The sequence below is a fragment of the Uloborus diversus genome, chromosome 8 (genome assembly GCF_026930045.1).
Source record: "Uloborus diversus isolate 005 chromosome 8, Udiv.v.3.1, whole genome shotgun sequence".
Classification (NCBI taxonomy): Eukaryota; Metazoa; Arthropoda; class Arachnida; order Araneae; family Uloboridae; genus Uloborus; species Uloborus diversus.
Window position 1 is genome coordinate 44469255 of NC_072738.1, and position 18360 is coordinate 44487614.

The 18360-nt window shown below is 33.6% G+C and overlaps 1 protein-coding gene across 1 annotated transcript in view; it reads left to right on the plus strand.

Moving 5' to 3' along the window:
* Positions 1–4807: 4807 nt before the first annotated feature.
* Positions 4808–18360, plus strand: part of LOC129228336 (fibropellin-1-like) — a 43991-nt gene continuing 30438 nt past the window's right edge. Inside the window, exons 1-7 of the mRNA XM_054863015.1 lie at positions 4808–4814; positions 4885–4998; positions 5537–5650; positions 6183–6296; positions 8149–8262; positions 11833–11946; positions 12326–12439. Of these exons, the coding sequence (XP_054718990.1) occupies positions 4808–4814; positions 4885–4998; positions 5537–5650; positions 6183–6296; positions 8149–8262; positions 11833–11946; positions 12326–12439 (691 nt within the window). The remainder of the gene's footprint in view (positions 4815–4884; positions 4999–5536; positions 5651–6182; positions 6297–8148; positions 8263–11832; positions 11947–12325; positions 12440–18360) is intronic.

The window sequence follows — 18360 nt, forward strand, 5'->3', positions numbered from 1 at the left end:
AATTTAAAAACAAATTATCATTATATTTTTCAAGCGTAAATTAGTAAAGTTGATTCCAGAATCTATGAAATAAATCACATCTTTGAATAACTCAATAAACTAACTGTTAAATCCACGTGTAACTAAACTTGCTTTTCTGTAAAACATTATCCGTCATTCAAAAAAGCTTAGAGGTTGTGAACACCATCCACCTACCTTCCTTTTTTTTGGTATGAACGGATTTACCTAAATTTAGACATTTATTCATCTAATATCCCATTCGGAAAGGAATGTTATGTTACAAGAAAGCTTTAATGCTCGGTTAAAAATCGATAAATGCATACAAAGTTTTAATTTTTATGTATAGATAGGTGTACAGACAAGCCTTGTAAGAATGGAGGAACGTGCAATTTAGAGATTGAAAAACCCACATGCACCTGTACAGATGAATACACGGGTGATGATTGCGGCACGAAAAAGGGTATGTAAACACTTCTTACAACAACGTTTTCGGGTTATTAATATTTTTTTGCCTAATTTATCCGTAAAACATAGCTTTTAAACGTAGAAGACGTCAATAATCGTAATTGAGAAAATGAGTCAATAATAGTTTAAGTGACTGAGAATCTCCTGTTTTCAATTCCTTATGGAGCTGCACATTACCAATAATTTAAAAACAAATTATCATTATATTTTTCAAGCGTAAATTAGTAAAGTTGATTCCAGAATCTATGAAATAAATCACATCTTTGAATAACTCAATAAACTAACTGTTAAATCCACGTGTAACTAAACTTGCTTTTCTGTAAAACATTATCCGTCATTCAAAAAAGCTTAGAGGTTGTGAACACCATCCACCTACCTTCCTTTTTTTTTGGTATGAACGGATTTACCTAAATTTAGACATTTATTCATCTAATATCCCATTCGGAAAGGAATGTTATGTTACAAGAAAGCTTTAATGCTCGGTTAAAAATCGATAAATGCATACAAAGTTTTAATTTTTATGTATAGATAGGTGTACAGACAAGCCTTGTAAGAATGGAGGAACGTGCAATTTAGAGATTGAAAAACCCACATGCACCTGTACAGATGAATACACGGGTGATGATTGCGGCACGAAAAAGGGTATGTAAACACTTCTTACAACAACGTTTTCGGGTTATTAATATTTTTTTGCCTAATTTATCCGTAAAACATAGCTTTTAAACGTAGAAGACGTCAATAATAGTAATTGAGAAAATGGGTCAATAATAGTTTAAGTGACTGAGAATCTCCTGTTTTCAATTCCTTATGGAGCTGCACATTACCAATAATTTAAAAACAAATTATCATTATATTTTTCAAGCGTAAATTAGTAAAGTTGATTCCAGAATCTATGAAATAAATCACATCTTTGAATAACTCAATAAACTAACTGTTAAATCCACGTGTAACTAAACTTGCTTTTCTGTAAAACATTATCCGTCATTCAAAAAAGCTTAGAGGTTGTGAACACCATCCACCTACCTTCCTTTTTTTTTTGGTATGAACGGATTTACCTAAATTTAGACATTTATTCATCTAATATCCCATTCGGAAAGGAATGTTATGTTACAAGAAAGCTTTAATGCTCGGTTAAAAATCGATAAATGCATACAAAGTTTTAATTTTTATGTATAGATAGGTGTACAGACAAGCCTTGTAAGAATGGAGGAACGTGCAATTTAGAGATTGAAAAACCCACATGCACCTGTACAGATGAATACACGGGTGATGATTGCGGCACGAAAAAGGGTATGTAAACACTTCTTACAACAACGTTTTCGGGTTATTAATATTTTCATTGCCTAATTTATCCGTAAAACATAGCTTTTAAACGTAGAAGACGTCAATAATAGTAATTGAGAAAATGAGTCAATAATAGTTTAAGTGACTGAGAATCTCCTGTTTTTAATTCCCTATGGAACTGCACATTACCAATAATTTAAAAACAAATGATCATTATATTTTTCAAGCGTAAATTAGTAAAGTTGATTCCAGAATCTATGAAATAAATCACATCTTTGAATAACTCAATAAACTAACTGTTAAATCCACGTGTAACTAAACTTGCTTTTCTGTAAAACATTATCCGTCATTCAAAAAAGCTTAGAGGTTGTGAACACCATCCACCTACCTTCCTTTTTTTTGGTATGAACGGATTTACCTAAATTTAGCCATTTATTCATCTAATATCCCATTCGGAAAGGAATGTTATGTTACAAGAAAGCTTTAATGCTCGGTTAAAAATCGATAAATGCATACAAAGTTTTAATTTTTATGTATAGATAGGTGTACAGACAAGCCTTGTAAGAATGGAGGAACGTGCAATTTAGAGATTGAAAAACCCACATGCACCTGTACAGATGAATACACGGGTGATGATTGCGGCACGAAAAAGGGTATGTAAACACTTCTTACAACAACGTTTTCGGGTTATTAATATTTTTTTGCCTAATTTATCCGTAAAACATAGCTTTTAAACGTAGAAGACGTCAATAATAGTAATTGAGAAAATGGGTCAATAATAGTTTAAGTGACTGAGAATCTCCTGTTTTCAATTCCTTTTGGAGCTGCACATTACCAATAATTTAAAAACAAATTATCATTATATTTTTCAAGCGTAAATTAGTAAAGTTGATTCCAGAATCTATGAAATAAATCACATCTTTGAATAACTCAATAAACTAACTGTTAAATCCACGTGTAACTAAACTTGCTTTTCTGTAAAACATTATCCGTCATTCAAAAAAGCTTAGAGGTTGTGAACACCATCCACCTACCTTCCTTTTTTTTTGGTATGAACGGATTTACCTAAATTTAGACATTTATTCATCTAATATCCCATTCGGAAAGGAATGTTATGTTACAAGAAAGCTTTAATGCTCGGTTAAAAATCGATAAATGCATACAAAGTTTTAATTTTTATGTATAGATAGGTGTACAGACAAGCCTTGTAAGAATGGAGGAACGTGCAATTTAGAGATTGAAAAACCCACATGCACCTGTACAGATGAATACACGGGTGATGATTGCGGCACGAAAAAGGGTATGTAAACACTTCTTACAACAACGTTTTCGGGTTATTAATATTTTCATTGCCTAATTTATCCGTAAAACATAGCTTTTAAACGTAGAAGACGTCAATAATAGTAATTGAGAAAATGAGTCAATAATAGTTTAAGTGACTGAGAATCTCCTGTTTTTAATTCCCTATGGAACTGCACATTACCAATAATTTAAAAACAAATGATCATTATATTTTTCAAGCGTAAATTAGTAAAGTTGATTCCAGAATCTATGAAATAAATCACATCTTTGAATAACTCAATAAACTAACTGTTAAATCCACGTGTAACTAAACTTGCTTTTCTGTAAAACATTATCCGTCATTCAAAAAAGCTTAGAGGTTGTGAACACCATCCACCTACCTTCCTTTTTTTTTTTTGGTATGAACGGATTTACCTAAATTTAGCCATTTATTCATCTAATATCCCATTCGGAAAGGAATGTTATGTTACAAGAAAGCTTTAATGCTCGGTTAAAAATCGATAAATGCATACAAAGTTTTAATTTTTATGTATAGATAGGTGTACAGACAAGCCTTGTAAGAATGGAGGAACGTGCAATTTAGAGATTGAAAAACCCACATGCACCTGTACAGATGAATACACGGGTGATGATTGCGGCACGAAAAAGGGTATGTAAACACTTCTTACAACAACGTTTTCGGGTTATTAATATTTTCATTGCCTAATTTATCCGTAAAACATAGCTTTTAAACGTAGAAGACGTCAATAATAGTAATTGAGAAAATGAGTCAATAATAGTTTAAGTGACTGAGAATCTCCTGTTTTTAATTCCCTATGGAACTGCACATTACCAATAATTTAAAAACAAATGATCATTATATTTTTCAAGCGTAAATTAGTAAAGTTGATTCCAGAATCTATGAAATAAATCACATCTTTGAATAACTCAATAAACTAACTGTTAAATCCACGTGTAACTAAACTTGCTTTTCTGTAAAACATTATCCGTCATTCAAAAAAGCTTAGAGGTTGTGAACACCATCCACCTACCTTCCTTTTTTTTTTTGGTATGAACGGATTTACCTAAATTTAGACATTTATTCATCTAATATCCCATTCGGAAAGGAATGTTATGTTACAAGAAAGCTGTAATGCTCGGTTAAAAATCGATAAATGCATACAAAGTTTTAATTTTTATGTATAGATAGGTGTACAGACAAGCCTTGTAAGAATGGAGGAACGTGCAATTTAGAGATTGAAAAACCCACATGCACCTGTACAGATGAATACACGGGTGATGATTGCGGCACGAAAAAGGGTATGTAAACACTTCTTACAACAACGTTTTCGGGTTATTAATATTTTTTTGCCTAATTTATCCGTAAAACATAGCTTTTAAACGTAGAAGACGTCAATAATAGTAATTGAGAAAATGAGTCAATAATAGTTTAAGTGACTGAGAATCTCCTGTTTTCAATTCCTTATGGAGCTGCACATTACCAATAATTTAAAAACAAATTATCATTATATTTTTCAAGCGTAAATTAGTAAAGTTGATTCCAGAATCTATGAAATAAATCACATCTTTGAATAACTCAATAAACTAACTGTTAAATCCACGTGTAACTAAACTTGCTTTTCTGTAAAACATTATCCGTCATTCAAAAAAGCTTAGAGGTTGTGAACACTATCCACCTACCTTCCTTTTCTTTTTGGTATGAACGGATTTACCTAAATTTAGCCATTTATTCATCTAATATCCCATTCGGAGAGGAATGTTATGTTACAAGAAAGCTTTAATGCTCGGTTAAAAATCGATAAATGCATACAAAGTTTTAATTTTTATGTATAGATAGGTGTACAGACAAGCCTTGTAAAAATGGAGGAACGTGCAATTTAGAGATTGAAAAACCCACATGCACCTGTACAGATGAATACACGGGTGATGATTGCGGCACGAAAAAGGGTACGTAAACACTTCTTACAACAAAACTTTCGGGTTATTAATATTTTTATTGCCTAATTTATCCGTAAAAAATAGCTTTTAAACGTAGAAGACGTCAATAATAGTAATTGAGAAAATGAGTCAATAATAGTTTAAGTGACTGAGAATCTCCTGTTTTTAATTCCCTATGGAACTGCACATTACCAATAATTTAAAAAGAAATGATCATTATATTTTTCAAGCGTAAATTCGTAAAATTTATTCCAGAATATATAAAATAAATCACATCTTTGCATAACTTAATAACCTAACTGTTAAATACACGTGTAACTAAACTTTGCTTTTCTGTAAAAAAAAATATCCGTCATTCAAAAAAGCTTAGAGGTTGTGAATACTATTCACTCACCTGCCTTTTTTTTTTGGTACGAACGGATTTACCTCAATTTAGAAATTATTCGTCTAATATCCCATATGAAAAGGAATGTTATGTTACAAGAAAGCTTTAATGCTCGGTTAAAAATCGATAAATGCATACAAAGTTTTAATTTTTTTTGTATAGATAGGTGTACAGACAAGCCTTGTAAAAATGGAGGAACGTGCAATTTAGAGACTGAAAAACCCAAATGCACCTGTACAGATGAATACACGGGTGATGATTGTGGCACGAAAAAGGGTATGTAAACACTTCTTACCACAAAGTTTTCGGATTATAAATATTTTTATTGCCTAATTTCTTCATAAAACATAGCTTTTAAACGTAGAAGACGTCAATAATAGTAGATGAGAAAATGAATCAATAATAGTTTAAGTGACTGAGAATCTGCTGTTTCTCATTCCCTATGGAACTGCACATTACCAATAATTTAAAAAGAAATGATCATTATATTTTTCAAGCGTAAATTCGTAAGGTTTATTCCAGAATCTATGAAATAAATCACATATTTGAATAACTCACTAACCTAACTGTTAAATACACGTGTAACTAAACTTGCTTTTCTGTAAAACATTATCAGTCATTCAAAAAAGCTTAGAGGTTGTGAACACTATTCACCTACTTGCCTTTTTTTTGTTACAAACGGATTTACCTCAATTTAGCCGTTATTCGTCTAATATCCCATAAGGAAAGGAATGTTATGTTACAAATAAGATTTAATGTTCGGTTAAAAATCGATAAATGCAGATAAAGTTTTCATTTTTATCTATAGATAGGTGTACAGACAACCCTTGTAAAAATGGAGGAACGTGCAATTTAGAGACTGAAAAACCCAAATGCACCTGTACAGATGAATACACGGGTGATGATTGCGGCACGAAAAAGGGTATGTAAACACTTCTTACAACAACGTTTTCGGGTTTTTAATATTTTTTTGCCTAATTTATCCGTAAAACATAGCTTTTAAACGTAGAAGACGTCAATAATAGTAATTGAGAAAATGAGTCAATAATAGTTTAAGTGACTGAGAATCTCCTGTTTTTAATTCCTTATGGAGCTGCACATTACCAATAATTTAAAAACAAATTATCATTATATTTTTCAAACGTAAATTCTTAAAGTTGATTCCAGATTCTATGAAATAAATCACATCTTTGAATAACTCAATAACCTAACTGTTAATTCCACGTGTAACTAAACTTGCTTTTCTGTAAAATATTATCCGTCATTCAAAAAAGCTTAGAGGTTGTGAACACTATCCGCCTACCCTCCTTTTTTTTAGTACGAAAGGATTTACCTCAACAGTTGTCTAAAATGTGATTAACAACAGGCTCTTGCGACGGCTTTTTACGAACTGCCGGGACTTTACTTAGTTGTTTAAAAACTGACCATTTCCCATTTAAACTACTTTGAATATCTCCTCCAGGATGACTCCGTATGTTCCAGAAGAAAAAACGTGCAATTGTGAGAACTCCTTCAGGAGGTTTTCTCCTAATGTAGGACGAATATTCAATGAGCCACCGCTTGGCTATAGAAGGTGTAGATAGAATCCTTAAAGGTCGAAAAGGTTAAGGCAAAATTATGAGAGGTGTCACCTTCGTATTTGATGGTGACGTTCATCAAGCTCTTCTTGTGATTCTTTAAAGGATCGCTTGCAGATATGCTTCAACTCTGCTTAAAGCCGTCTGCTTATAGGAGCTTATTACAATCTCCGTTTCTTAAGAACAGCTTCAAGAGCCCGTTTAGAATGTAGTAGTAAGCATTACTAGAGTCTTTGATAACAAGTAAGTAACCGGAAAAAGCTGGAAATTTAAATTGTAACACAATAAATGAATTTGAAAATTATCTAAATGATTTGATCCTCAATGTTTATCCTGAAACCAAGGCTTTTTGTCAAAAGAATTACACGTGGATGTGCGAGAGGGCTATAGTTTTTGCTAACAACGATGTGCATAATCCACATGAATTACTTAGTCTATTTATCTCCTCAGGACTTCTCTTCATGCTTTTAAAATTAAAGGCGATATCCCTATAATTTTATTGCGCAACTTTAAATTGCCTAATCTATGCAATGGAAATGGACCCCAATTGAAATCACTATGTTTTAGAGCAGCGGTTCCCAACCGGTTTTTTGCGGACCCCTGGGAGTTCGCAAGAGGTTTTCAGGGGGTTCGCGAAAAAAATATTGTAATGGCGGGGTTTTAACATGCCTGTTTCTGATAAAGTTTCAGGTTCAAGTGGTTTCAGGCAAATTTTACTCCTTTTTTATTCATTGGTCTCTTAACATGAAAGTATTTGCATACTTCTTGACATATTTTACATTTAAATAGTTTACTCTTCCAATGACATTTTTTTTGTGTAATTCCCTATAGAACTGCACATTACCAATAACTTAAAAATAAATGTTCATTATATCTTTCAAGCATAAACTCTTAAAGTTGATTCTAGAATTCTATAAATCACATCTTTGAATAACTCAATTACCTAACTCTTAAATCCGCATGTAAATAAACTTGCTTTTCTGTAAAACATTATCCGTCATTAAAAAAGCTTGGAGGTTGTGAACACTATCCAATTACTTTCTCCTTTTTTTTTTTTTTTTTTTTACGAAAGGATTTACATTAATTTAGCCATCTATTCATCTAGGCCATTTTAAAAGGAATGTTATGTTACAAGAAAGATTAATTTTTCGGTTAAAAATCGATAAATGCAGAGGAAATTTTAATTTTTATCTATAGATAGGTGTACAGACAACCCTTGTAAAAATGGAGGAACGTGCAATTTAGAGACTGAAAAACCAAAATGCACCTGTACAGATGAATACACGGGTGATGATTGTGGCACGAAAAAAGGTATGTAAACACTTTTGATTACAAAGTTTTCGGATTATAAATGTTTTTAATTGCTAGATTTCTCGATAAAACATCGATTTTAAACACAAAAGATTTCTATGACAGTAAATGAAAAAATAAATCAATAGTGGGCCATCCATAAAAGGGCAATTCCCTGCAAATGTCAACTTGAGCAACAGAATTTTAAAATTAACAAAACTCTTAGTTTTATACATCATTTGATAGCTTGAGTTATAAAACTGTACCAAGTAACATTTTAATTTATATATATATATATATATATATATATATATTAAATAAGCTCTAACCGATGTCTGTATCCTTTCCAGTTTTTTTTTCTTTTTGGGCGGGGGGGGGGGGGGAGGGAGGGCGAATTTGATATGTAATAATCAACCTTTTTTCCTAAAAATGTTTCTAAGTAAACGAAAATAAGGTTATTTAATTTTGTTCTACTCATAATACAATTTTATGCTGGAAGCTCATCTCAAAAATATGTTGATAGTGTTTCGTTAAGAAGAAATCTGAAATTCAGTTCATGAATGTCAGTCAGTTAACACACTTTTAATGATATTTATGTTTGCATTGAAAATACGTACAACCAAAAGGTGAGCGATGATCAAATTATCACAACGTTGTATTTAACGAGGTTTTGTTACTGATGTCTTCAAATTACATGCCTTCTCTTGTGCGCTTACTTTTTTCCGTTTACTTTTTTCGGTTTTTCTTCATAATATTCTTTCTTTGAAATTTTTGAAGAGCGAAACGACTTATGAAATGATTCGAAGCACAGTGCGGAGTTCCGCACGGGTCAACTAGTGTATTTAATTTAACGAGCTTGAAAACAGAATTCTAAGTTCCAACCTTTTAAGTGACGTAAATTATCCCAAGTTTTTAAGAATGATAACAACCTATTTTATTGAATTTATTTAGTATTCATTTTTACGTAGTAGAGTAATGCTTGGGATATTCCCAATATCCGAAAAATACGTCACTTCAGTGCAGAAGAGGGAAGCATTTTTCTGCAGGACAAATTTTCTATGTCACTGCTTTCACAGGGAAAAAATAAATTCAGAAGTATGGAAAGTGATTGTTCAAGAGCTATATAAAATTGTTTTTTTGCAGATCAAGGTTTGTCCAAATCGCCTGAAGATTCACGAGTTGATTTTGTTCGTAATATTGCTGGTCATACCAGAAAATGCACTGCTGTAGTTGCTAATATGAGCGGGAAAAGGTTCTCCCTGAATCTTAAATGATTCTTGAGAATGAGTAGCATGATTTATTTTTTGGCATTTTACTCATGTTTTGCATATCAAGGTACTTTAGTTTTTTTCTGATTAAGTTACTATTAAAATAATCCTCTGCCACTTAGTTAGTATTCATCATAAACCCAAAAAAATATATCCTAGTTACTTTTCTTAATTTAAAACAGTGTATCATTCATTACCACCAGCTCAACCCCATTGATAGGGCTGAATGGGACAAAAGAATTTCTGTAGTTAACTATTGCTATTATTAAAGTTCAGTGCTAATGAATTAGTCTCGAATTTTATAATTTTATCTTTTTTGCCAAATATGTTATTAGTTATCCAGAGGATTAGAAAAAATATTATTAAAAAAATTACAAAAATAATAAAACAAAAAAAAAAATTCCATTAATTTGGAAAAAATTTTCTCCTACTTCAGCAATATGTTTTCATTAAATATACACTGTACCAAAAAACCTAAACGTTCTTGAACAATAATGGGCAGCTAACGTGCCTATTTTCTGCTAGGAATATGTTTGTCACAAAGCAAAAACGTTTCCCGTAAAAATTCACTTTCTCTCCTGAAATTTTGCTGAGTAGTTCAGTAAGCTTCCCAACAATGAACCAGTTATGATACTGAAAAGAAAAAAAATAACATTAACCTTAAGAGAAATTTTAGCTATCTTTATTGTAATCACTTCCTGATTTGTAAGGAAATCTGCTTAACCAAAGGTGGCTGAAGCTAAGGAAATACCAACCGTTTATTTGATTTCAATTGCGAAAGTAGTTTTTCCCTTGTTTGCAGCTCAATGAATCTGGAAGAGCTAATGGTACTGAAGTCGGAACACTTTGCAAAAAAGCAGAATATAATTTCAATCTGTTAGCTAAAGAGGATATTTGCAACAGTGAGAAGTTCGCGTGCATGTAATTTGTAGCGATTCAAGAAACATTTTCGCAAATAAACTTGCTTTTCACAGGAAACTCGTAAAAACTCGAGAAATCTCGGTAGAACATTGCGAGAAAAATAATTTAGTGGCGTTTCTCGTGATTTTTTTTAATGTGCACTTTTTGACTTAAGACGGTTTTTTTCGTTCATGAACCTTTACTGTGCGGAGAAATGAAAATAAAAAATATATTTTTTTCATTATGTACTTACGTTACAATCAGTTTTTAAATTCAAAATGGCTCTATTACTGTCCCGATAATAACGTTGACACCTTTTGTCTTTTTTTCGTTTTTTTACATTTATTACATTACGCGCAATTTCCCTGAGTCATGTGATCGAGGAACGCAAAGGTGAAAAAAGGACAAATAGCAAGAAAGCTTTAAAGAGATGAGTACAATTGGAGCCTCTAACTTGATCCACTTTCTCCGGAGCCATTCCAAGGTCCGCGCTCGCCTTTAATTTTCCCGCAGCGGAAGGGATGAGATAATTCAATATCATTTAAAAAACGTGCATTAGTTCTCACTTCCGTCAAGACAGACATTTTGAATGCTTTCGCATCACTCAGAGTGACTGAAAGGTCGATATGACCTAAAACCGGAATGAAGGAAGAAGCGAAAAAACAATAAGGAGAAGTAGAATACTAAATTCCGAAAAGAAGAAGGAGTAGAAAAAGTCGTTTTCACTTAATATTTCCACAAAATGAAACCAGACAATTATGCAATCTAGCCAAACACGTAGCTCAAAAAATTACGGATCTAACAGTACCTGTCTCGAAACTCAGTTCTCTGTCATTTACCAGGAGTAGCGATGACATAGATAGATGGATAACACGACTTTTAATATTTAAGATACTTAAGTGCGTTTTGCTCCTAAAACTAGTTGACTACCCATTTTGACTAATACATAGTTTTAGTTCTGTGCATGCTTGTTATTATCGTGAAAATATTAGGTAAGCGTGAGTTCCGTCATTGAAGTTATTTGGTTGAAAAACGAGTTTGGTTAAATTTCTCCTCGGTGGAAAGACTTGTAGCCGAAAGCGAAGAGCAAATGCAAAGGCAATGCATTTCTTGTTAGAAATAGTAAATAAAGCTTTGCAAGGCTAGTGGACTTGTGACTTGAAAAACACTTATACCATGTTGATGTTTAGGTACACGACTGAACCGTTTACGTAAACTGTTGCTGACTGGGCGGATTTTTTTTTTTTTCATTTTGATTTTCACAAGGATGAAATACATACCGACACTTTCTCAATTTTTTAAATTTTTGGTATAAATCTGAGTTTTAATTTAACGATTAGTTTCAGCTAATATTTCGTTTTGACACAACTTGACATTACAACGAAGCTTTAAAGTACACGAAAAGATTTACTCTTTTCTATAGATAGATGCACTGAAAAACCTTGTAAAAATGGTGGGACATGTAATACAGAAGCAGGCAAACCCATGTGCAGTTGTACAGATGAATTTACGGGAGAATTTTGTGAAGCGAAAAAAGGTACGTAAACAATGCTAAAATCATGTTTTTGAAATACTTTCCCGTCCGAGTTCCGGAGTTCTGCTTCAGCAATAAGTTTTCATTAATCATTATATACTTTTAATGAAGTCATTTCTTTTTGTTTCTAGATTTTAACTATGCACGTTACAACAAAAGAAAAAAATATATAGTTTTATTTAGAAACGATGTGCTTCTTGTGAACAATTCTATGTTAATTTGTTACTAAACAAAATTTTGTATTTTCCTCAAAAGGTGTTATCGACTGAGTGTTAAGTGGTGTTAGGTCATATTTCGGGGAATATTTGTCGTACGGATGTCAAATGTTGGTCAACATGCTTCATTTAGTAATAAAATAGAACGTTTTACTTTTTATCTATAGATAGATGCCTTGAAACACCTTGTAAAAATGGTGGGACATGTAATATAGAAGCTGGCAAACCCATATGCAGTTGTACAGATGAATTTACAGGAGAATTTTGTGAAACGAAAAAAGGTAAGGTAAACAATACTAAAATCATATTTTTGAAATAATTTTCATTGTGTGTAGAGGAGTTGTGCTTCAGCAATAAGTTTTCATTCATCTTACCACTATTATAAACGCGAAACTTTTTATGTATGTATGTATGTATGTATGTATGTATGTTTGATACCCTTTCACGCAAAAACTACTGAATTGATTTTAATGAAACTTTACAATAATATAGCCTATACATCAGAACAACATATAGGCTATAACTTATAACAATATTGTGTGAATTGTCCAAAACATATAACAATAAGTGTCAAGTAAGTTTGAAAAAATTCTGCCATCTGCGACTATTTTGGTGTGTGCGATCTTTATATCAAAATAAATAAATTTATCGCTTCTGGTTTTATATAAATAGCATTGCGTACCTATTTGAGCTAAATTCTGCATTAGAATAAACAATTTAACTCAAATACGTAATTGCAGGGTAATTTACGTAATTTGCATAGTACAGGATTGGATTTTTCATTTGTTCTAAAGATAATGTGTGTGTGTGTGTGTTTTTTTTTAATACATTCTTTTGCTACAAAGCAAAGGGGAGAGAACGGGTTTTTTTTAAAACGTTTTAGTAAAAAGATTGTATCTCCAGTTGATTAGAGTTCGTTTTACACGCTCATCGGCTGGGTTTTGGTAGCTTGTCGCTTTGCAAGATAGGCGATAAACAATAGCGTTGGTACATTATATGACATTTTGTAGCAACTGTTGATGCAATTTAATGCTTTTCCCTTCCTCACTAAAATATTTTAAAATGCAGAGGATATATATATATATATATATATATATATATATATATATATATATATATATATATATATATATATATATATATATATATATATCATGTGTTCAAGGAAAAATCTTTAAATTCTTAGCACGGGCATCGCCATGCGGGGCATAGCTAGACATTCTATACTTTAAAGAATTTCAGTTATTTTTTTTTCTATATTTTTATTGTGCAGGTAAAAAAAAAAAAAACAATTCTTTGTTAGGAAACGATGCAGATTGCAGATCTTGCGAACAATTCTATGTACATTTGTTTCCAAACATAATTTTTTAACGTAACAAACAGCAAACATGTTTTATTGAAGGATTTGCTCTGTTTCTACCTATATTACCTTTATTATCTAGAATGAGAATTTCTGGATTGCTTTCGGTGACAGTTTATCTGGATAAACGAGGTTCTATTGTAGGCTAAAAATTATGTGTTTATAATGTTATCTATTTTCAAACTAAACTGTTTGCTTCAATGTTAATCTCTGCCAGCTAAAGATGTCTGTATAGTTACACGCTGCGTGTCTTCGTTTAACCAGCAAAAGACCTCTATTTTCAGAACCGTTAGTTCTAGATGCATACTTCCAATTGCAAAAACGGTCAAAATATGGTGCATTGTGTTGATATTGACAGTTTTGAAATGAAAAAGAAAATTAGTAAGAAAACACGAAATACAATTTTTATTCGGACACTTGGTCCTTTAATATACACTGCTCGACATTGAAAATGCAACACCAAGAAGGAGTGGTCAGAAACAGATGAAATTTGGAAAAAAGACAGAGACAGCAAGGAATAATAAATGATCTTAATTTCAAAATGATAGGCAGAATACAGAGCGAGAACGGAGTCGTCTCAGTGGGATGTAGGATCACAGTGGACAGCGATACATGTCTAGGCATAGAGTCAATAAGGATGCGGATGGTGTCCAGAGGGATGTCTCTCCATTCCCTTTCAATCATTTGCCACAATTCGTCTTCTGGACGAGGCAGGGACAGAGTCTGCAAACGGCGTCCAATCACATCCCACACATGTTCGATTGGTGACAGGTCAGTAGAGTATGGTGACCATTGAAGCATCTGTGTGCCTTGGGGAGCATGTTGGCAGTGCGAGCACTGTGTAGTCGGGCGTTATCCTGATGAAAAATTGCATTAAGTAGACCTTGAAGGTAAAAGATTACCACCGGCCGCAGCACATTATCCAAGTATCGTTGGGCCATCATATTGCCTTGACTACGAACTAGAGGTGATATGGAATTGTACGCAATTGCGCCCCAAACCATTATGCCACGTTGACGTGCGGTGGGACGTTCCACAGTTACTGCCGGATTAGATCTGTCTCTACGTCAACGCCACACACGTATGCGGCGACTATCACTGGATAAACAGAAGCGGGATTCATCTGAGAGCACGACATTTCGCCATTCTGTCATCTTCGTCGCTCTAGAGTGGCACCATACTAAACGTCGCTGTCTACGTTGTGGGGTCAATGGCGGTCTTCTTAGCGGAACTCAAGATTGCAGATCACGTGCGACCAAACGACAGGAAATGGTTCTGGTTGATACGGGAACATTCACGGTATCTTGCACCAGCTGCAGAATCGAGGAACAAGTGACTTGTGGGTCTGCTACAGCTTGTCGGTGGATGCGTCGATCCACGCGTTCTGACGTCACTCTGGCTGACCCTACACCCCTCAATCTTGCCACATTTCGTTGTTCCAACCATCTTCGGCACAGCCGATGCACCGTGCTTGCATCCATGTGGGTATCAGCTGCGATTTGAGGTACGGATCAACCTCCCCTTCTCAGTCCGATCACCATGCCCCTCGTAAAATCGTCTATCTGCTGGGAGTGCCTTCGTTGACGGCGGCCTGGCATTCTCTCGTGTTACACGTATCCTCCAAGACAAAAGCAAAATTTCTTCGATAATTCTCCAGTTAGAAATAACGACACGAATATTGCCCATTCTGCAAGTTCCTTCTCTTATATCTTACTTCACGTGCATCCCCACACAACATAAACTGGTGGAATAGACGTTGAAAAGTCGTTGAATCTGGTCCAAACACTCGACTATAACTGATCTAAAAACCGTCCCTAACTCGTCGAAATGTCCCCTCAGAACAGTCGAAAGTCGTCTTGTACACGTCGAAAAGACGACTACAATGGATGAAAAATGGTGGAATTAGATCAATAATAGACGACATCCATAGCGCTAGGTAACGTTACCAACAACAGTTATAGATAATCTAAAAAACGTCTTCTAGGTGCGCTTATTAACGCGGCACACCTTTTTTTAATTCTGGACTCTTAATTGTAATGTTTATACGACACATTACATTTTCCTTAACCTTTTAACATTCATACATTTTTGTCTAATCTGCCAGTTCAATTTTTTAGTACTTATTGCAATTACACTATAAAACCTAAAACCTTATTTTCAATTTTTCATGTGTGCAAGCTTTTTATCTAACAGTCTTATTTTCATATATCATTTTGTAACAGAAATCATCAACAAGATGAATAAGCTTACCGAAATCGAAAGGCGCTATAAAACAGACGCTAAAATATCAGAAGTAAAAAGCGGTGCTGCTCATCGTACGTTGAAGCACTTGCTTCAACACTAATAACATAGCAACAAGTGTTGCCAAACATGTCAATAAGTTATAAATATCATCGTTGTCATTATTTTTTTAAAATAAAGTTCTAGCCCTTTAACCGTTGTTCTATGAACTAATGAACTATTTTTAATTCACTTTTCGCAGCAATTAGCACCACCGCAATCCGCTCTCACCCATCACTGTTTGCGTTGATTCTACTTGACACTTCTATTCGACGTTTAGTAGATGACCCTTGTGGATGATCTAATTTACGTCTGTAAAGGATAACTAATAGACGTCCAATTATAGACGTTTAATAGAACATCTAGAAATAACGTTTATTAGTCGTAGAATAGATATCACCTTCAGATGTAGATGAGTATAGATGAGTTTTAGATGGATTTCGACGAGAAATAGTCGTTTAACAGACGAGTGTGCTGTGTGGGTTGGAGAGCTGCGCATTTCACATCATTTACATAACTCAGTGATGTACGTCTACTCTACAATTTGCATAAATTTCTGAACACTATTTCTTGGTGTTGCATTTTCAATGTCGAGCAGTGTATGTTTAGGGAAATAATCTCCATTGAAAAAGAATTCCACCACAAAGCATTTTAAACACTTCCGACCAAAATTTAAAAAGATATTCGAGTTCAAAGTTGTAAGGGACCATACGGAAGATGATATTGGTACTTTTTTATCGCCCTTTCAGAAGCATAACAGGTTGTCGAGGGTAAAAAACAAAATATTTATATGTTTCACTGTTGTTGAGAAAGCAATGCAGATGTAACCCTATGATACGTAAAGACACATTTTGAACCCTAGTTAGCAGCTATATTCTACCCCCCCCCCCCCTCCCCTAAAAAAAGTTGTTATTGACTGCTACTGAAAAAGGTTTAAGTTCATGTCTCGGTGATTATTTGTCGTGCTACAGTGGAACCTATCTACAACGACACTGTAGGGATCTAAAAAATATTGCTATAGAAAGGTTATCGTTGTAGACATTTTGATTATTCATGCTGACATTTTTCTGGGACCAAGGAAAATATCGTTATAGACAGGTTTATTGTTATAGACAGTATTGTTATGCACAGGTTTCACTGTACTGTCAAACTTTTTGTGTGTAATTATTTTTCAATGGTGATTATTTCTCTAAACATAAGTTAGGGGATCTAGGGTCCATATAAGAAGTTAGATTTCGTAGTTTTTCAATAATTCTCTTTTTCACTTCAAACTTGTAATATCTTAACTCTACAGTTTATTTTGACTATTTTTGCAATCGGAAGCATGCATTTGGACTAATAGTTGCGAAAATAGAGGTTTTGCAGGTTAGACGGAGGCACGATGTATATAGTTTTATATAAACTAACTTTCTCTGCTTGCTTGCGCATTACCACAGGTCTCCAGAATTTTTTTAGAATAGGTATGGTTAAATTTCAGATAGGAATATGGTTAGTTTCGCTTCTCTTCTATAGTCAAAAAACCTTCTGAGTTCTGGAATAAATATCCTCAGATTCCCCCCCCCCCCCCATGGTTAGAAAACGCTTCTGATTAGGGTTTCCAATACCGCGCCGAATGCAGTCCCGCGGGATTTTGGGATTGTAAGGAGCTAATCCTGCAGGGTTGACTATATTTTCCTAAAAGTTAAATTTTACTGTCAAATAGAAAAAGTTGTGCTTTTTAAGAAAGACTGCTTTCTAAAATGAATTACAAATTTTCTTAAATTCCGTACACCATTTATAGAGTACTAATAATAATAGAGTAAGTCACATACCAATTTGCAACTACGCTTGGTATATAAAAGTGTGCTCTTCGCTTTGTACGGGATGGGATGGGATGGAATTTTTGCGGCAAAAATCATGAGGTTAATAAAAACAGCGTAGGGTAGACCGGGGCACGTTTACGCAGATTTCTTTCAATGAATTTTCTAAATTTCATGTTTTAACTTAGGAAATTTTAGACATTGCGGTTTTATGAAGCAGTTAATAGAGTCAAAATTGGTATATTCAGTTACTGCTCAGTTTGTGTTTTTAACCGTTAAAAAATTATTTTTGAGTCCAAGTTCGATGCGTCGGACATGGGGCACGTTTACGCATATTTATTTTGACACCTAACGTGGTTCTGTTAATGTTTTGAACATAGCGTCTTACCATCGTTAAAATAAAGCAAATTTATTACAGATCGACTAGTGTATAAAGTAAAAGTTGAACGGGCATAAAGACAGCACTACATGACTGTAAGCTATAAGATACGAAATTGTAACTTAATTAAAAAATAAATAGTGGTTTTCAAAACTAAATAACCTGAAAATACTAAAACGTTTTGAGACCGTTCGGAGCGAAAAAAGCGCCTGGGCGCGTTTAGAAATAAGACTCAGTAAGAACGTGCGTATATAAAGGTGTTCAGACGTCAACACGTAAATTTACCCCGTCGCCAAGTTTGTATTTATCTTTTATCTTTAACGTGCAAAAAAATTTAATAGCATTTCAGATAATATAAATACAATTCTTAAAAAAGGATAAAAC